The sequence below is a fragment of the Suillus subaureus genome (genome assembly GCF_016647635.1).
Source record: "Suillus subaureus strain MN1 chromosome Unknown BJ212scaffold_37, whole genome shotgun sequence".
Taxonomy (NCBI): domain Eukaryota; kingdom Fungi; phylum Basidiomycota; class Agaricomycetes; order Boletales; family Suillaceae; genus Suillus; species Suillus subaureus.
This window is the reverse complement of record NW_024538593.1, coordinates 241,653-260,964: the sequence shown is the minus strand read 5'-3', so window position 1 is coordinate 260,964 and position 19,312 is coordinate 241,653. Positions and strand designations below refer to the sequence as shown.

The 19,312-nt window shown below is 48.7% G+C and overlaps 8 protein-coding genes across 8 annotated transcripts; 6 read left to right on the top strand and 2 right to left on the bottom strand.

Annotated features, from left to right (window-relative positions):
- Nucleotides 1-66: 66 nt before the first annotated feature.
- Nucleotides 67-3,214, bottom strand: BJ212DRAFT_1382533 (kinase-like domain-containing protein). Its single transcript, XM_041336700.1, has 6 exons — nt 2,115-3,214; nt 1,556-2,061; nt 1,131-1,510; nt 929-1,081; nt 693-877; nt 67-639 (listed from the first exon to the last, which is right to left on the bottom strand). Exons 1-6 carry the CDS (start codon nt 3,006-3,008, stop codon nt 556-558), a joined length of 2,202 nt encoding a protein of 733 aa, XP_041188768.1. The 5' UTR covers nt 3,009-3,214; the 3' UTR covers nt 67-555.
- Nucleotides 3,215-6,108: 2,894 nt separating this feature from the next.
- On the bottom strand, nt 6,109-7,641 carry BJ212DRAFT_644877 (terpenoid synthase). Its single transcript, XM_041343733.1, has 4 exons — nt 7,404-7,641; nt 6,863-7,342; nt 6,656-6,807; nt 6,109-6,604 (listed from the first exon to the last, which is right to left on the bottom strand). The coding sequence occupies exons 1-4, from the start codon at nt 7,443-7,445 to the stop codon at nt 6,331-6,333; spliced, it is 948 nt and encodes a 315-aa protein (XP_041188767.1). The 5' UTR covers nt 7,446-7,641; the 3' UTR covers nt 6,109-6,330.
- A 1,696-nt stretch (nt 7,642-9,337) lies between these two features.
- Nucleotides 9,338-9,772, top strand: BJ212DRAFT_1382487 (uncharacterized protein; the record flags this gene model as incomplete). Its single annotated transcript, XM_041336699.1, has 1 exon — nt 9,338-9,772. A coding segment is annotated over one exon (369 nt), but the record flags the coding sequence as incomplete, so codon positions are not given.
- Nucleotides 9,773-9,790: 18 nt separating this feature from the next.
- BJ212DRAFT_644704 (uncharacterized protein) lies at nt 9,791-12,156 on the top strand. The gene is made up of 6 exons (XM_041343732.1): nt 9,791-9,855; nt 9,906-10,313; nt 10,370-10,429; nt 10,483-10,734; nt 10,798-11,080; nt 11,138-12,156. The coding sequence occupies exons 2-6, from the start codon at nt 10,152-10,154 to the stop codon at nt 11,983-11,985; spliced, it is 1,605 nt and encodes a 534-aa protein (XP_041188765.1). The 5' UTR covers nt 9,791-9,855; nt 9,906-10,151; the 3' UTR covers nt 11,986-12,156.
- A 103-nt stretch (nt 12,157-12,259) lies between these two features.
- On the top strand, nt 12,260-14,579 carry BJ212DRAFT_1467290 (pseudouridine synthase; the record flags this gene model as incomplete). The annotated part of the gene is made up of 9 exons (XM_041338982.1): nt 12,260-12,752; nt 12,908-13,001; nt 13,063-13,215; nt 13,268-13,299; nt 13,351-13,696; nt 13,746-13,823; nt 13,925-13,990; nt 14,045-14,280; nt 14,333-14,579. Exons 1-9 carry the CDS (start codon nt 12,367-12,369, stop codon nt 14,577-14,579), a joined length of 1,638 nt encoding a protein of 545 aa, XP_041188764.1. The 5' UTR covers nt 12,260-12,366.
- Nucleotides 14,580-14,953: 374 nt separating this feature from the next.
- BJ212DRAFT_1484921 (uncharacterized protein) lies at nt 14,954-15,610 on the top strand (the record flags this gene model as incomplete). Its single annotated transcript, XM_041340893.1, has 1 exon — nt 14,954-15,610. One exon carries the CDS (start codon nt 14,954-14,956, stop codon nt 15,608-15,610), a length of 657 nt encoding a protein of 218 aa, XP_041188763.1.
- A 117-nt stretch (nt 15,611-15,727) lies between these two features.
- On the top strand, nt 15,728-16,282 carry BJ212DRAFT_1302935 (uncharacterized protein; the record flags this gene model as incomplete). The annotated part of the gene is made up of 1 exon (XM_041333344.1): nt 15,728-16,282. The coding sequence occupies one exon, from the start codon at nt 15,728-15,730 to the stop codon at nt 16,280-16,282; it is 555 nt and encodes a 184-aa protein (XP_041188762.1).
- Nucleotides 16,283-16,857: 575 nt separating this feature from the next.
- BJ212DRAFT_1242182 (uncharacterized protein) lies at nt 16,858-17,103 on the top strand (the record flags this gene model as incomplete). The annotated part of the gene is made up of 1 exon (XM_041329606.1): nt 16,858-17,103. A coding segment is annotated over one exon (246 nt), but the record flags the coding sequence as incomplete, so codon positions are not given.
- Nucleotides 17,104-19,312: the final 2,209 nt, after the last annotated feature.

The following is a 19,312-nucleotide window of genomic DNA, read 5'->3' as shown; positions in this document are numbered from 1 at the left end:
ACGTGCATAGGACCTGTATCCTTAGTTATTCTCATTCTCATTTCTATACATCAATCAATCGTGCATACACGACAGACAAAACGACATGAGATTACATCAATCAAACAACACAAAGAAAAACTCCAACATGAACGAGCGCAAGACAAGTCCAGTCGTGGAATGGGGGTAATCACGGGGGTAAAAACAAACAAACAAGGGAGAGGAAGAGAACACAGTAAAAAAAAAAACAAGCAAAAAAAAGTAGAAAGATAAAATTCTTCGACGCGTAATTGTAAAGGACGCGCACATTTTTCGTCTACAAGTATAGATGAATGGGATGATATCGATTTGATAAGACATGATTTTGTTGTATGATGTTTAGAACCCGGGGTGAGGGTGGATGCATGTATTACAAAACTCGGTATACGGAATTGGTATCAGCGAGTGGGTTACAGTGGGCGGGTAGATGCAAGAGGTAGATGGTTCGGCATGGAGCAACAAGAAGCTTAAAGTTCAAGGGTGGAGCCTGGGATACCATTATGGGCTAGGACAGGAATGGAATGGGAGACGAGCAGATCACTTGTTCTTAGCGATCTCCCGTGCAGCTTTGATAAGCGGTGAAAGTGTGCGGAGCGGTTCACACTGTTTAAAGAACGGATGCTTCGAGTAAAAAACATGAGGTCCAATTCACAACTGAAACCGAGGTGACACACCTGCAACAGCTCGCTCGCCGTAGGTCGTTTCTCCGCGTCCACCTCCAACGTCTTTGCAAGATAATCACTAAACACCGACGAGAGCGCCTCGGGGTTCGCAATCGTAGGCGTTCCGTTCGTAGCGATCAAATAGAGCGCTTTGAGTGGGTTTTGGTTGAGATATGGAGGTTCGCCTTCGATCATTTCTATGCGTCTTCAGTAAACCATAGCACTAGCAAAAGAGGAGAAGTGCATACCAATGGCCATGATTCCCAAACTCCAGATATCAACCTTGGGCCCGTACTCTTTCCTCGTCACCACCTCCGGAGCCATCCAATAAGGCGTGCCTACCATCGTCGTGCGCTTCGAGCTCGCAGGGTCTGAAATCTGCGCGCAGAACCCAAAGTCCGCTGCGGGGCACGTCAAAATGACACGACCACACGCAAGAGAGCTACTCACTGAGTTTAATATCCCCTCCGAGGCTCAACAATACGTTATCGCTCTTGATATCCCTATGGATAACGCCATGGCGATGGAGATGCTCCAGCCCCTGGCACGTCTCCCTACTCACAGCTGCAATCTGGCCCTCTGTCATCAAGTTCGCAGTAACGACATCTGTCAAGCTTCCCCCCTCCATATACTCCATCACGACCCAAAGATCGTTCTTATGCAAAAACGAGTCGATATAGTTTACGATGTTCGGGTGTCGAGAGGCGCGCATGACAAGGATCTCATTGATGATGAGGTCTTTCTTGGGTTGTTTATCCAAATCCATTTGTTTGATCGCGACTGATAAATTGGTGCCCATTTGGTATGCTGTGTACACGCCTCCAGAAGCACTAAAAAGGGCTTAGTAGAGGAAGGACAAAGACAGCGCCACCCACCCTTGCCCGATTTTGACGAGATTTCGGTATAGCTTCGTCGGATCCGCGTCGGTACATATCTGCTGCAGCCGCTTGATGATATCGTCTTCCTTGTCACCGCCGCCCTTCTTCTCCCTGCGACGCGGGGTAGCGATGCCGGTTTGCTTTGCGAGGGTTTGAGGCTGTTGGGGCGGTGGTGCGGGCTTGGGTTGGTCGCGATCTCTTTCACGCTCTCTTTCGCGGTCACGGTCACGATCCCGTTCGCGGTCGCGGTCACGGTCTCTCTGGCCTTTGATGCTGAGATCGGTCTGGCTAGCGCCGATGCTGGGGGATCGGACCCGGGTTGTGTTGGCGCGTCCCAGGTCCTGGGATTTGGATGATTTGGGGGGTGCTCGTTGGGATGTGCTGCGGTCAAGGGCAGCTGCTGGAAGAGGGGGTGCTGCACGGATGGGGGTTGTGGTAGGTGATGGGGAATATGGAACGGACGGGGAAGGAACGGGCTTTTTGGGTGGTTGAGGGGCGTTGCGCTAGAAGGAGACAAGGTTAGATGAGCGGAGATATATAAAAAAGGAGGGCGTACTGGATTAGCAAAACCTTCGTTAACGCTTGTGGATTGCTCTACGCCTACGGCACCCATCTTGTCCCATACGTCGCCTCTTCCTTCTTGATAGAACTTTACAATTTCCATAACTGCTTGCGGGTTCTTTTCTTGTTCGCTCCTGCTGATACCGGATTCTTGGAGTAGCTGCTGCCATTCCTTTGGGAGACCTGTGAACTCGCCAGTGGAAGAGTTGAAACCGACGTGTGTGAGGTGAACAGGATCATAAGGAGTGCTGATTTCTGGACGCTTTGAAGGAGCGAGAAAGTCAAACATGCCGCCTAGCATGCCACCCTTTTTAAGCTTCACGGTAGTGGCGCTACGACTGCGAGTGCCGGAACTTGTACTTGAGATTGCGGGTAGATCGGGTAAGATGTCGACTGGCTCTGAGGTGTATGGAGAATCTGTGATTGGCACTGATAGACGACGCGTTGCGATTGGGCTACTGCTTGTAAAGATATCGTTTAGAGTTGCGGTGTTTGCCCTACTTGGACGAGCAGGAGGAGTAGGAGACATTGGTTGTTTTATTGGAGCTGCAGCGAAAGGATCTGGAGCTGAAAGACTGTGTTTCCTTCCTCTTGACTGTGGTTTGTGAAGACTATTCCGAACTTTTGGTGAAGATGGGTCGACAGGTGTTTTACTGCGACTTGTTGGTGGTTGTGGTGCAGAACGAGAAGGAGTTAACGAAGGCAAAGAACTTGAATAAGGGTCTTTGTAGCTGTAAGTCGCTGCTTGAGCAACGGTAGCAGCAGCTAGAGCTGGGTCTGCTAGCAGATCCGAATATTCTTGAACGCTCTCTCTTGAAGGACGGTGATATTCTATTGTGATTTTACTTTGGCGGCGTGTTGAAGATGGTGTGTGTCGATGGACACTCATCGCTGCTAGTAACCGTTGCCGCTTTGATGGTTGGCAACCTAGCGAGTGTGAATAATTTCGTTGTCACTGTGAACAACGATCAATACAACCAAAATTTAAATCGCCAATGTCGATCAAGCTGATGTCCTCGAGCAGTTTGTTGGATCTAACAGCCCTTGCTCGATGTAACCAACGCCCTACTCGACCTTTGATGACAAAGCTTTCTCACGAAGCGTTCACACGTGATACCCCTTCGACAGGGGGTCCTTGTTCATTCATTACCGCCGGTACTGCCTAAACAGGACAAAATGACATACTCACTTTTGACTCACCTCACGGCTTCTACGTGGTGGAATGATATGACTCTAGATTTCATGCACACGTCGACAGGGGCGTTCTATAACTCTTTCTTCTCATTCCATAATCGTCCATGACCTGCTATGACCTGCTGCACCACTCACGGAGAGCACGCCGTAAGAAATGACAGCAATGGGCCAGTCCCTCATTTCCGGTGCCAAGTCGACCCAGGAATAAATATAGACCGAAACGAAGTCGTGAAAGAGACAGACGAAAGAAAAGAATTTCCAGAGCTGCGTGGACGCGATAGGGGTCGTCCCCCCATATTGAAGAAGAAGAAAAGCTCCTACGACTTGCGCGACATCTTTCAAACCCAAGAGGCGGCTTCTTCATCTGCCTCTTCGTCGCCAATCACGAGCAACGTTTCATCACCGGTCGTCCCGTCACCAGACGCCAACAAATCATCGCAGATATCTGTGCACCCGCTCAGCAGCAGCAGGCGACGACCCCATGCAACCGTGAGTCTTCTTCTGATCAAAGCATCACATCACTTATGACAAAAGACGACTCACGACCTCATGACAAAAACGTGCTCGAGGACAGAGCACAAGATGCATCTACTTAAATGTAAACCAAAAACTTTCATCAGACGCCACCACGATCAAAATCACACCAGACACGGACCCAGACTCAGGATTGATAAAATTACAACCAGCGGCGGCACGCTGAATTCATCTTCATGTTTTTATTTTGCACACGTCTTCATACATGCATACCTTCCTATGCCACAGCTGTAGTCACTATCTCACTGATTCAATTTGGAATTGAACACCATTCCTCGTGCTACACGTTTTTCTGTTGCATCACCCTCGTGTCAGGCGTTCCAGTGCAGCATCCCGCGCAAGTTAAAAATGATGCAGTGCGCAACCGTGACATGCTAGGTCTCGAAAATAGGGAAACTGTATGGGGGTTCGCGTGGGATACTTCGGGGAAACTAACCTTATCAGAATACAGACCAAAATGATTGGTTGCACCGAGGGTCGGCCTAGAATGGTTGTAAATAGGATAATTCCAGACTTGATTGAGTACAAACTCAACTTCAGTCGCCGGTTGCGATATTATTTTTATCCAGTGGAGGTGGATTACCGGCTGTTCCAGAACTTGAGGGTTAATGAGCTACGTACCGGCAATTTGATAGTTACAGAACTGCAAGAGATGTCATAGGAGATGTGCGAGGGGAGTGAGTATGAGGGTGCAGTGCGACAAGAGTTGCAGAAGGCGTGTTTATAAGGAAAAAGATACTAAAAGCTTACGATGAAGGACGCGAGATGGATCGGCAGTATCTGGAAAGGTAGGGGGTAGTGTCAGGACCGTGGAAGGCTGCGAGGGGACGTGGCAGGGTTTGAAGGGACAACTGATGGAACCACGGGAGAGGATAGCAGGGGTGCCGGAGGTGTACATGGAAGCGCGATGTAGGGATCCGCACAGGTAAACCACGTGGTACCAAAGGGTATACCCGCACCTGTACCCTGTTCAAAACCTGTGCCCGCTGCAAGGGTATGGGTTTCAGGCCGGGTAGGACAAGTTCGGACTCATACCTGCACCCGCGCAGGGTTTACCCGCGGGTACTGCACATACAGGTGGGACATGGCCGTGGCACCATCAATGTCTGAAGAAGTTCGAAAGACGAGGTCACGCACAATCTGAGAGCAGGTCATGGCCGCAGCACCATCAGCAGGTCAAACCGCTCTGAGAGTGGGACACGGCCGTGGCACCATCAGCGTCAGGTAAGCAACTCAAAAAACAAGATCACGCACTGGCTGAGAGTGGTACATGGTCGTGACACCATCAGCGTCGAGTAAGCAGGTCCAAAACGTCACGCACTCGCTAAGAGTGGGACACGGCCGCAGAACCATCAACGTCGGGTAAGGAGGTCGAAAGACGAGATCGTGTACCCACTGAGAGCAAGACACGGCCGCAGCACCATCAGCGCCGAGTAAGCAAGTCAAAAAACGAGATCACACACTTACTGAGAGCGGGACACGGCCGAGGCACCATCAGTGTCGGGTAAGCAGGTCAAAAGACGAGATCACGCACAGGTTGAGAGTGGGACACAGTCGCGGCACCATCAGCTTCAGGTAATCAGGTCAAAAGACGAGATCACGCACTATCCGAGAGCGGGACAAGGGCACGGCACCACCAGCATCGGGTAAGCAGGTCAAAGGATGAGATCACGCACGACAAACCCTCTACCGTGCTCAACATCATCAACATCCAATAAAATGTACACTTTGTCTTCGGTACTTGAAGACAAGTGTTATTTGAATAAGATGGAGGGGCAGAGCAGCGGAGGAAAGGCACAACCAGTCAACAAAAACGAGCGGCGCTGTGCGTAGATGAGTGCCTAATGTTGAAAAAATATTGAAAACACCTGTAAGTAATATACATACATAATAGATTTTTAGGAACGCACCTTCTGAGCGCAGCATTAGAATGAGCAATAACATCTAAGAGCATGTGCATGAAGAAGCGTCAGTGGTACTTTGTAGAACTGAACGCCAAACAAATTACTACATTAGGAAGGCACGGGCATGCCAGGGGTACGGGTTGGCGCGGGGGTCTTAGAATCCCGATATCCGTGCCCCAGTAGTGCCCGAACCCGTGACCCGCACGGGTTGCAGATCCCTACTACTAGCGCCATGAGGGGAAGTGCAGGAGGCTGGCAGATAAAACTAAAGACAATTTAAATAACACAAAAGTTACTGAGGTGCGGGAGACAGACTGCAAGGAAAGACAACTTAACGCTACCTTAGTTTTTATACTGTGAGCAATTCGAGTTGTAGTCCTCGAGCTTTACATACACTGAATTAATACAGAGGTAAGTAAGTACAATGGAAAAAATGCCCATAATCTCGTCAAACCCTTCGAAACTGGAAGGAGCAAGAAGAGTTCAAGGGACGGACAATCTAATAGCGCCTGGTAGATATAGAGACCAAGTAATGTAATAACTACAGAAAGTTGAAAAGTACCACAAGAAAGTTATGCATCAAGAAGACGACCTCTCCGACATGACTTCCTCCAGCTTGTACCTTCTTGAGGTAGTATGGTATTTGAAATATCCATCGAAAAATGCAACATAGGCGTCATATGCCTCAGGGCGCGGTCTCAAGAATTCGAGGACATTGTGATGTGCTTGCACAGTTTTCTCAATGAGTTCATGGAGAGTGTCCTGTTTGGTGAGCGCACGGGAGGCCGCTATGAGCGACAGATAGTTTGCGGAGTCGCCTTCGATCTCCTCTTTGTAGTATGACAATATATCACTGAATTATGGCAGGTTATAAAGGTTGACAGAAAATCATCGATGTACTTACTTTGTGTGGTTTACGACTACGATTAGATCCGGCATACATTGAATATATTCCTGAAGCGGGAGTGTGGAAGGGAAAATGAAGAATCCGTACGCATCTGCCAAGCCTGATAGTAGTCTAGAGTACTCGGGGTATGAGGGAGTCTGCAGCGAGATCTGTTCACACGAAGGGTTAAAGATTGAAGCTGCCTTTATTGGAGTAATACCGTACCGGCATATCTTTGGTCTCATTGTCAAGTAAAATGGAAGATACGAAGTTGAGCGAGGACGTGATGATCAAATTTGATACCGGTGCAGAATAATGGCAAGCGACCTCACGTAAAAGCCCGTCAAGCGCATTCAGAACTGGATGTTCTTGCGGTTGGCAATTCACGAATCGCTCGTTGAAATGGTACACATGCACTAGATCTTCTGCCCTGATCATCATGTCGTCGATGCACATGCCTACGGCAGTGAGAAAGCAAATCCACATCTTGGTTGCACGGTCCGGGAGATGATCGTAAGTGTTAGACATCATAGCCACGCCAGCGGCCATGTATGGGAGGATGGCGTTCATCGGATAGCCGCGGTTGATGGCCTCCTGGCAGCATTCAGAGTACCACACTTTGTTAAGCGTGGTGTTCTTATATTGCAAGCCGCAACGATGAAAAAAATCGGCGATGGACTGGCGGATGTTTGCTAGAACCTCAGGCTATATTCGACATTAAAATCGGGACATGGAGTCCGAAGCGTATCAAAACACAAGCACGCACTTTGCGATCGAGGGTGGATGTGGGCAGGTTGTTCATTGTCATTGTGCAGGGAGAAATTTGGCGAGAGAATGTCTGCAATGGGTTGCATGTACCCTGTACTTATACTCTACGTACGTCGAGTCATTGACATATGAGAGCCCTTGTATGCTATGCTGCAGTGCAATTATGATCGGAAACTTCGGGTCCATCAGGGAGTTTTCGCTGAGTGACTTTTGGGTCCTTCACGATGTCAGCGGTGAAACGGCGCTCCACTTGGTACAGTGTAAGGATCAACTGCGCAACACATAGGTATTTGACTAGTTAGTCAGTCAAGAGTTCGGCAAGTTCTGAGTTTGGAACCTACTAGGTGAGTATGCAAATAATTGCGTCTCTATCCCCAACTTCAAGTACTTGGGGAGAGTGTAGCATCTGATGCCTAAGGTTATTGCCTTGTAGTTTGTGGTCCCTACAAGTATGACACCAAATCAGATATACACAATACCTACCTTTGAAAAGAAAGAACAACTGTATTCTTAACTTGAGGTTTCAAGCGCTCACCGGGTGCCAATGTGATATCCGGGACTAGGCACAGTCCAAACAAGGTTAGCACAACTTTGAAACACCATCGCAATATCTCAGCCGAGACTTCCGAACGCGAGATTCGTAAGATGTAAACATCATGCATCTAAGTAAAGCCAAGGAGGCTGGGCAAGCCCGTGCACCCAGGGCTTCCGTGAATGCAGTTCGCATTGACAGATGCTTATCAACTGCTCGTTCGTCAAGCTAACCGCATCCTACACCAAACGCCCCACAGGACTACTCAGGAGTCCCCGCTCCCAACACGCTCCCCTCAATTGCCACCTCTATCAAGTCAATAAAACCGAACACATTGCACCGTGATTAGGTCCACACTCCCCAGAATCGGTTCACCACTTCATCGTAGAGTGTCCTCACTATCTGAGACACCCCCAATTGCGTACTAGGATGCAAAGTCTAATCTATACCCCACATTGTGTGTAGGTGTGCGTATGCTGGCGCGGAGGCAGCCCTAAATCACTCAGGCCGTGGAGCTCCAGGTCGTAGGGAGCAGTGAAAATGCTGTTATGTCGCGCGCTACATTATCAATTGATCGTAGGCTGTCGGTGTGGAGTAGTAATGAGAGGAGGGTCCTTGAGTTGTCCAATGGCGCATTTCCTAACCAGGACTAGAGGTGGAGGCGGAAAATGGACAATCAGCCTAGAGAGAGCGCCCCCATACTTCGGGCCAATTCCCGTCTTGCGGTTGGCGACTAGAATGAGTGATCGAAGCTTGGAGGGACGAGGTGGGTCATCGAGAGCTGTCATTTTTGCATTTGGTATGTCGAGCCTAGGTTCTGGTGCATGTTCCTTCCAAGGCCGTGGTTCAAAACGATCATCCCAGAGATTCAAACATCAGGTATGTGGGAATTGAGGTTACGCTGCGTCTTACCTCGCGGATGGTGCCAATGTCATCACTACACGACTCGCAGTCGTCGATGTCCAGGGCATCGTCCAAGAAGACATTAATACTAACCGAGTCATTTTCATGGAGTACAAGAGTGGTATTTGAATCAATAGACAGGCATCTGCAGTAGATGTCCAACGAAGTGAGTGATGCAAGGGGTGCAAGTATCAGTACACTTGGTTGGGATAGAGATTCATCGGTGGGTTGGATTGTGCTACAGAGCGCTCTGTAGCACTCTGCAACAAATTATGTTTCCCTGATGTTGTTTCCGTCGATTCAATTAAACGCGATGGAGTTGGAGTTGGAGATGGCTACTAAAGAGATAGTTCGACAGGCTTAGGCATAGCAGAGGCGGCGTTGTCATGAGGCGTGCAAGTAGAAATTGGGGCGGATATTGTTTCTGTCGATTCGATTAAGCAAACGTGATAGAGGTGGAGACGGAGATGACTGCAAATAACAGGCTTAGGCGTAGTGGAAGCAGTGTTGGCATTAGAAGATGGAGGATTACAATTGTCGTCGTCGTTCTTGGGAGCGGTGGGCGTATGCTTGGCTTTGTTGCGGAAAATGATTTGTGCAGCTTTGTCGGCGGCGAGAAAAAAAGTGGTTGTCGACAAGCAGACAGAGTATACAATGAGGCCAGCAGAAGCCTTCTCTGCTTTAGCTCGGGACATGACCTAAGCGATCTTGTCGACAACAACCCGTTTGAAGCAAGAGACCTTAAGGAAGCCAGCGACAGCGACGCAAGCAGTAATAGTAATAGACTCATAGTGGAAGAGATCACGGTGACTGAGAGAGATGAAGATCGTAAGGATATCGCTGGTACGACGCGTAGAAGAGGGTAAAGTATGAGAAGGGAAATATTCGCGCAGCCATACCGAGGCGTTAGTCACGTGTTCAGAAAATCAACCAGTGGGAGCACAACTCGCCTAGCAACTTGAAGCTTGAATGAGTCAAGTGGGGATCTTGGAGCAACTACACACCAAAGAATAAGGCAGGTCTCCCAAACAATCTAACATCGATGTTATTCAGTGAATTTCACAGCATACCTATAGTACTCCGAAAACCCCGCACTTGAATTGTGACTGTGTTCGGCACCAACCCTTGACGTACACTGCGTTGGATCCGAACATATATAGCGGCTCCATGACTATACCTTATAGACTCTCATGGTCCGATAATTTTCCACACGGACCATCTGAATTCTTCGCTGTCAATAAAACGTCCGTCGAATGTTATTACTGAATTTCCCATTTCATTCCAGACTTTTATTTTCAGTACCAGGCCAGGATGTCTTCTCCACTCTTCCTGGGCTTTGACTTGTCTACTCAGCAGCTAAAGGCAATTGTGATCGCGGAGGATGTTTCCATCGTGCACGAGAGCGCCGTGCATTTCGATCGAGACCTTCCTCTCATGGTACAACGAATGGCGCGGTCAAAGGCCCAGACGAAGGTGAAGTGACGAGCCCCGTGCTCATGTGGCTCGAAGCCATTGACCTCGTCATGCAGCGCGTTAAAAACGTTGGCGTTGACCTCAGTGCTATTGCCGGTATATCTGGTGCTGGACAAGTGCGTGTGAACAGTTTTAATGTGAGGTGAGCCTGATTCATACGTGAATCAAGCAACATGGTTCGGTATACTGGTCTGAGGAGGCCGAGAAAGCTCTTGCTGCAATGGATCCAAAGCGCTCACTGGCTGATCCGGGCCATCTCGCCCCCCGTGCATTTGCATTGCCCAATGCACCCATCTGGCAGGACTCTTCGACGACCAAGGACTGCCGTAACCTTGAGGCCGCTGTCGGTGGTCCACAGGTGCTTGCAGATCTTACAGGAAGCAGAGCCTATGAGCGGTTCACAGGACCCCAAATTGCTCGGGTGCGTAGTACATACTGTATTACCAGTGTCCAATGATTGAGCACCAATTCTTGCTCTACGAAGATCCGTCGCCTCAAACCCGCCGCTTACCGTGACTCTGCGCGCATATCTCTTGTCTCGTCGTTCATCCCTTCCCTGTTCCTCGGGCATATCGCCCCGATCGAGGTCTCTGACGCGAGCGGGATGAACCTGATGAACGTACTCACATGTAAGTGGGACGATGCACTCCTTGAGGCATGCGGCGGTCCCGAGCTACGCGCTAAAATCGGCCCTGAGCCTGTCGTCGGCGGCACCATTCTCGGACACATCTCCCAGTGGTGGGTTGAACGCTGGGGATTCAACCCAGGTCTGCATTTTATTTTTCATATTGGTTGGCAATATTTCTCATCTGTAGTACCTATAGATTGCATAATTGCACCATTCACGGGTGATAACTCTGCGACCGTCGTTGCCCTTTCAGCACCAGGTGATGCACTCCTGTCCCTGGGCACAAGCACAACACTTCTGTTGAGCATTCCCCCTGCCGACTCGCCCCCCGCCCGTTTCACAACTTCGCACCTCCTCTCGCATCCTACAACTGTCGATGCGCAGATTGCGATGCTTTGCTACAAGAACGGTGCTCTTGCGCGAGAGCAGATCCGTGACCGCTGTGCTGGCGCAGACTGGGCACGGTACAATAAGCTCGTAGAGCAGTCGTCGCAGGGCAGCTCTGGGTTGATGGGATTCTACTTCCCCCTCCCCGAGATCATTCCTCCAGGGGTTCAGGGCGAATTCATATTCCAGTGCAAAGATAATGAGGAACCACAGCTAGTGCATGGACTGCAGCCAGATGCCTCCCAGCACGCACGCGCGATCCTCGAGAGCCAATTCCTCAGCATCAAATCACGCATTGCTGCCATTCTTCCGCCGCACTCACCGCCGCTGCAGCGGCTGATTGTCACTGGTGGTTCGTCGGCAAATCAGACGATCCGGCAACTCGCAGCTGACCTGTTTGGGATGCGAGTTTACGTTGCAGAGAGCAAGGAGGCTGCGGGGACGGGAGGTGCAGTGCTCGCGAAGTTTGCATGGTGGAAGGCGCATGTTGGGGGCGCGAGTGGGAGCTTTGAGGAGATGTCAATGGAAACGGGTGAGGTGGAGAGGATGAAGCTGGTTGCAACCCCGAAAGGTGAGATGACCAAGGTCTATGATGACCTTGTGGGTAACTATAGGCGGTGCGAGGAGCGGGTGGTACACCTATGTGGGCAAGCGTGATGCACCTGAGGTAACTTTTTATCTGAAGCGGACATACTTTGCAATTTGCATCTACACATCATGTACAGACCATAGAGCATACTATATCTTCACCTTGTTATGTAAATAATTCTTACTAGAATGAATGACTGTCTTCCTTCATCTATAAAGGTCTGGCTAGGGGAAACGATCAGCCTTTTTCTTGTTAGTTTCTTGCTCCCAATTAAGATCACCATAATCGGCAACTTCTGAAATTCGAATTCGATCATATGTGGAGACTTTTTCAATACACCCTCCATCGGACACCACTACTGGTATGCTTATCGTTCTGTTTTCTGGCTGACCCATTCACGACCCTTGCATCAATAATCAAAGACATTGCGCAGAAGGAACATATACGTGATGTATGACCTGCACAACCCAGAGCAGTCACATTTTCCCCCTGCCAAACGACCAATCACCGAAGGGAGCTCAGAGTCCTTCAAACGCGTGAAGATTGAACATGAGGAACCTGAGAAAACTTTGCATTCAACCGAACATGGAGGCCCTTCCGACGCACCCGCCGCCGATACGAAGCAGGGAAAGAGGGATGCAGCGGGTTGGGCGAAGTCCAGGCGGGGAAAGGCCAAAGATACGAAGAACAAGGGGCGTAGACGGGGGACGCGTGATCATGATAAGGATGGTCAGAAGGAGGGTGAGGAGCAGGGCCCTAGAGCCCCGCGCCTGCCTAAGAAACAGAGTGCGTTGCTTATTGGGTTTTGCGGGACGGGGTGTAATGGAATGCAAATGTACGCTGAATTTTGGTTTATTTTTTCGTCCTTAGTTTCTTGGCGGTTTGTTTTCTTGTCTTCTATCTCTGCCCTACTAGAGAAAATATTTTATATTTTTCTCCTGTCCTTCCGCTATCATTGCACTGCTGAATATGCGTGTGTAATGAAAACAGACAACCCGACGTGCGGACAATCGAAGGTGTCCTGTTTGATGCACTCGTGCGTGCTGGCGCAGTCTCATCAGACAATGCGGACGACCCTGTGAAGGTATGGCACTTGTTCCGCGGTCCATGTCATGATGTGTTACTCAGAGGCTTCATATTTCTAGGTAAACCTCGGGCGCGCGGCTCGCACCGACGCGGGAGTCCACGCAGCTGGCAACTTGGTGTCTATGAAACTGATCACTGCGATTCCTGGGGTGGAAGACTGGGTGGCACGTGTAAACGAAGAACTCCCACCAGAGATTCGTGTTTGGGGCTCCGTATGCATTCTCTCTCTTTTCCAAGGCAGGAAATAACTTCGAAGTGACTCAGGTCCGCGTGCAAAACTCATTCAATGCTCGCATGTGGGTTCACGAGTGTGATTTCAGTGGACCATCTCACAAGCTCTTTTTCAGGTCTTGCGACAGCCGCAAGTATACCTACTTCTTCCCCTCGTACCTCCTTATACCTCCAAAGCCGGGGTCGGGATTTCAGCGTGCATATGAACAACATACACAGTCGATGCAGGGCGTTGTCCCTCTAGATGCTTCCGCTCACCCCTTCTGGAGTGCACCTGAGTCTCATTCTTCCAGCTCTATGGATGATCTCGTACGCAAGCGCATGTGGAGGATAAGTGCAGATCAGGTAGAACTCATCCGTGAAACTGCAAAGAAGTTCGAAGGGACGCATAACTTCCATAACTTTACTGTGGGACGTGAGTTTGGAGATCGCAGTAATCAGCGACATATGTGGAAAATTGAGGTAGGCTGGTGAAGTTGTAGCTAGCTGACATCTGATAACATCTCGACAGATATCTGATCCTGCGGTCTATGGAGACACCGAGTGGATAAGCGTCCTCTTCCATGGGCAGAGCTTTATGTTACATCAGGTGAGCTAGTTTCTTATTCATAACGTTGCTCTTATTCATTTTGTTTAGATCGTAAGAGTTTGTACTTTGGTAGAAGTGATACGATGACAAATTGGTCGCAGCGCAAAATGATGTCCGCTCTTGTCTTGTCTTGTAGGACAGGTACACCAGGACAAGTCATCGACGAGGTTAGTTCCTGTGTTACCTGATGAGGCTACAAAATAATTCGACCCTCCCCACAGCTATACGGGCCGCGCATAGTCATGGTCCCAAAAATGCCTGCCCTTGGTCTCTTGCTGGAGTACCCAATATTCGACTCATATAACAAGAAAGTTACTTCGATCAACGAAAAGATCGAGCCTTCTCATCCAGATTACCGACCTGAAATTGATTTCGAAAAACACCGAGAGTCCATCGATGCATTTAAACAGACCTTTATTTATGATAATATGCGGTGCATTGAGGACCGCGACGGGGTGTGGGTACCTCTGACTGTGTTGATTGCCACTTAAACTGATGAAGATAAACAGTTTTGATGCGTGGGTGCGCTCAATCGACACGTATGGAGGTGATGATCTGCTGTATTTGAACCCGAAAGGCATTATTCCCGCGGCTGCCGTTATAAAGAAGGGAGACAAGAGAGACAATCCATTCAAGGAGAAGAGAAAGTTTGACCTGACGAGTTTCCCTGATAAACAAGGAATTCCGGTCATAGAAGACGATGAGGAGACAGAGAGTAAACTGAACAAATCCCGCCTGGAGGATATGGAAGGCTAACTAGTAGCTGTGTTTCCTATCTTATATTACTTACAAGGTACACAATCGGTGCACAATGGTATCTCAAGCACACAAAGCAAGCCTCTACTGCGGGGAATGTTATGCGAGGCGGCAGTGGGGATAACTAGGCGGACGCGATGGACGTGTCGGACGAAGAGCAGGGACGGAATTCATTTTACATATTTCCTATTGTCTGTTGCAACTGTTCCCAAGTCCACTGTGACAGCCGTCTGTAACATGGTCAGACTAGAGCCCCTTGGACCTGAACCAAGTGGCACTCCGACTAGGACCCCGGAACCCACGCGCCCAACGCGCGTCAACAACGCGTCCAACACACCGCAAAACCCTTTTTACTACTATACATACATATAATAATGGCACCGGCACCCGCCCCAGCGGGCAATAGAGGAAACGGATCGCGAAATCTGAGAGATATGATGGCACCAAGCACCACCAATAACACCTCCGAGACCTCCCGACCTCCAACCCCAGCACCAGCAACAGCGATACCAACACAAAGCAGACGCACGCCACCCAAATTGACAACTCCGGAGATCATAGCTCTGAACAACAAAGTTATCAATGTGATGATGGGCAAAGCTTACTTGGAACGTATCGCCCTCGCTATCAGTGGGAAACCATACACAATAGATGCTATATCCGAAATACTCCTACACACAACTCAGCTAACCAGCATATCCCTCCCCGCACAAACAGCAATTCATGCAGTGGCTTTCGTTCTGAAGGAAGTTGTAACAGACAAAACCACTGAAATCATAGCAAGACATGTCACAGCTGCGATATCTCCCCACATAGCTAAGCTACAAGATACTGAAGAAAAACTAACAAAATTATCCACAGATATAAATGCAACATTGGCCTCCCAAAGCCTGCAACTAGAGAAAATCCAAACGACAGTAGACACCCTCTCAAAGCAAGCAACTGAATCCACAAACTCCAAACCATCATATGCAGCTGCAGTCATGACAAGCCAAGGCCAACAACCGGAAACAGAGACTCAAGCCCATTGACTGCAACTCATTGCGTGTGAAGCAATCAAGGAAAGGCAAATCATGATAGGTTTCACATCTAACAGCCCACTTGCAGCAGGCAACTCATCCCATGCACAACTTGTTGAACGTGTCAAAATGGCCCTCAAGAACCTAGCCACAAATGATGAATCACTGAAACTGGACATGCGAGCAGTCACACAATTCAAGCAAGGTAGTATGATAATTGAAATGACAACTAAAGAAGCAGCAACTTTCATCCGCAGCAACCCTGGAACCAAAGACGAACTAGTGCGCAACCTTGACCCAGATGCGACATTCAAAGAACGCTCCTACCCACTGATTGTCCCATTCACACCAGTCAGCTACAACCCAACTGATGTTGAAAGCACACAGCAGCTGGAGAGTGAAAATGGATGGAACAACGGAACGATCCTATCAACATGCTGGGTTAAACCAGCAGAGAAATGGTCAAGTTCTCAAAAAGTCACACACCTAATGATCACTTTCACAGAACCTCAAACTGCAAACCTAGCAATACGCGACAGCATCACAATAGATCACCTTCTCCTTTGGCCAAAGAAGAACAGACGCGAGCCACTTCGCTGCGCAAAATGCCAACACTTTGGTCATATAGCTAGGGAATGCATAGCCCACGGAGACACCTGCGCAAATTGTGGAAACAACCATTGAACATCAGACTGCCCAACCAAAGACAAGTTTTTCTGCACGGCCTGCAACACAGATGACCACGCTAGCTGGAGCCGCGGCTGCCCTTCTTTTATTCAAAAATGCGAAGATACTGACAAAAGATACCCAGATAACACGCTACCATACTTTCCTACAGATGAAGAATGGACCCATGCGACAACTCCATCCAAGCCACCACCGTACAAGAAAATGCTGCCAACAACCTTCCCGAATAACAAACTACACCAACAACAACTCGACGACTATTCAACAAGGAACGAAGGCAATTGAGATAACAGTGACAGAGCGCCAACCAGAAGAGCAGCACCAACCAGAGGCACCAGACTACCATCAAGAGGATTCGCACCCAGCCGAATGACCACATGCCAAAGATCTGAATCCCCCACATCCCAACTCAATCTGTCAGACGTAATACAGTTCAGTCAATGAGACTACGACGCATGGAAATGATGAACACACCGAACAACTCAACAACTTGACTATGAATCTGGCAGCAAAACCTCAACACCTCCTCAGATGCTCAACACTGCATCCTCAGCGGACCAAGCACAGCTCACGACTGGGATATCATAGCCATCCAAGAACCCACCATAGACACAAAAGGTAATACAAGAGCCACCCCTGACTGGCACGTTGTATACCCAACGCACCACTACACACAAGCAAAGTGCTCGCATACTGTAACACTAGTACATAAACATATTAACACCAACAGCTGGAGACAACTTCCTTTTCCCTCAGCTGACATAGTAATAATTCAATTCACAGGATCCTTCGGCAAACTAACTATCTTTAATATCTACAACAACGGTGACAAGCAAGATACTCCCCCAACCCTCCATCGATACCTCGATAGTAACATCCGCACGATACAGCCCATGCATGATGATCATGTTCTATGGCTAGGAGATTTCAACTGTCACCATGCGCTATGGGAAGAAGAACGGAACTGACACCTCTGCGAGCCTCGACAAGCACAAGCAAATGCACAGGCCTGGATTGAACTCATGGTGGACTATGGAATGTGCCAAGCCCTTGTCAAGGACAAACCAACACTGCAATCAACTCGCACAGGCAACTGGACCCGACTGGACAACATCTTCTGCACCGAACACACCCTTGAAGCCTTCACAATATGCGACACAGCCCCAAGACTATGCCCCCCCAAAATGGACCACATCCCCATCCTCAGTACACTCGACCTGGATATCCCTCAAGTTATGACGACAACCAACTACAACTATCAAGACGTGGACTGGGAGAAATTCAACTCGCGACTCAAGGAACAACTGACAACAATACCAGAGCCAAGACCGCTAGTTGACCTTGAAGAATTCCAACTCACAGCAAAACACCTCGCAAAAGTCCTTCAAGATGTAGTTGATGAAACCATACCAAAATCCAAACCGAATCCTCACGCAAAGCGGTGGTGGTCCAAGGAACTGTCCCAAATGCTAGACCACAAACACGAGCTAAGTGACCTATCCTATAAATTCAGAGTGCTACCAAATCACCCATCACATGAGGAACACTGCAAATTCAGAAACCAAGTCTCAGAAGCTATCTACAAGGCCAAGAAAGAACACTGGACTCAATTTCTCAAAGAAACCACTCAACGTGAACTCTGGATAGCAAACAAATATGTCACCACCCCCAGCACCGATGGCGGAAAAACTCGAATACCAGTCCTACAATCCAAGAATGCAGACAGCACAACCACGGAGGCCATATCTAACGATGAGAAGAGCATGCTCCTAGCCAAGACATTCTTCCCCCCACCTCCAGCGGACAACCTCATCCCAGAAGAATTCGAGTACCCAGAACCCATCACTCCATTTGAACGCATCACGGAAGAACATGTCGAATGAGCAATCAAGAACACAAGCCCATTCAAAGCCCCAGGACCAGACGGGATCTGCAACATAGTCTTCAAACGAAATGCCAACACACTTGTACCATACTTAATGCGAATCTTCAACGCAGTTTTCATGCTCCAAATGTACTATGAACCATGGCGTGACTTCACAACCATAGTACTATGAAAACCAGGCAAAGCCAACTATAGCATACCCAAGGCATACTGTCCCATAGCATTGATCAACACCATGTGTAAGCTACTGACAGCCATAGTTACCCAACAAGTCACTAACATCCTCGAAAAGCACCAACTTTTGCCAGCAAACCATTTTGGAGGACGACCAGGACGTTCAACTACCAACTCAGTACACCTACTCGAGGCAACAATCAAGGATGCATGGCGAACGAAACAAGTAGCATCAGTACTATTCCTAGATATCGAAGGAGCATTCCCGAATGCAGTCACCAGCTGCCTTATTCACAACATGCGACGTCGATGACTACCAATGGAACTCATCTCATTCACAGAATGAATGCTCACAGGACGACAGACCCAACTACGATTTGACGACTTCACATCAGAATGGTTTCCAGTAACAAACAGGATAGGCCAGGGCGACCCGCTATCGATGATATGCTACTTAATATACAACTCTGACCTAGTTGAAGTAGCACGAGGACGAATAGGTAACCGAAGGGAAGAAATCGCACTAGCCTTTGTGGACGACACAGCTTACATCACCATAGCCGAAACATTCAAGGAGACGCATGAAATCCTGTGAGACATGCTTGAACAAGAAAACAGAGGCTATCAGTGGTCAAGAGAACATAACTCCAAGTTCAAAACAACAAAGTTTGCACTCATGGACTTTACGCGCAGCAAAACGAAGGAACAAAGTCCCATCATCCTCAACGGAGTTATGATCCAACCAGCACACCATACCCACTTCCTAGGAATCATTGTGGATCAAGAACTCACCTGGAAAGAGCATGCAGCATATGCGATAGCGAAAGGAACTGAATATGTCCTACAGATCCGACAACTCTCGAGAACCACCATGGGAATCCCAACCAAACTAATGCGTCAACTCTACCTAACAGTGGCAGTCCCAAAATTTGCATACGGCACAGACATATGGTTCAAACTGATATTCA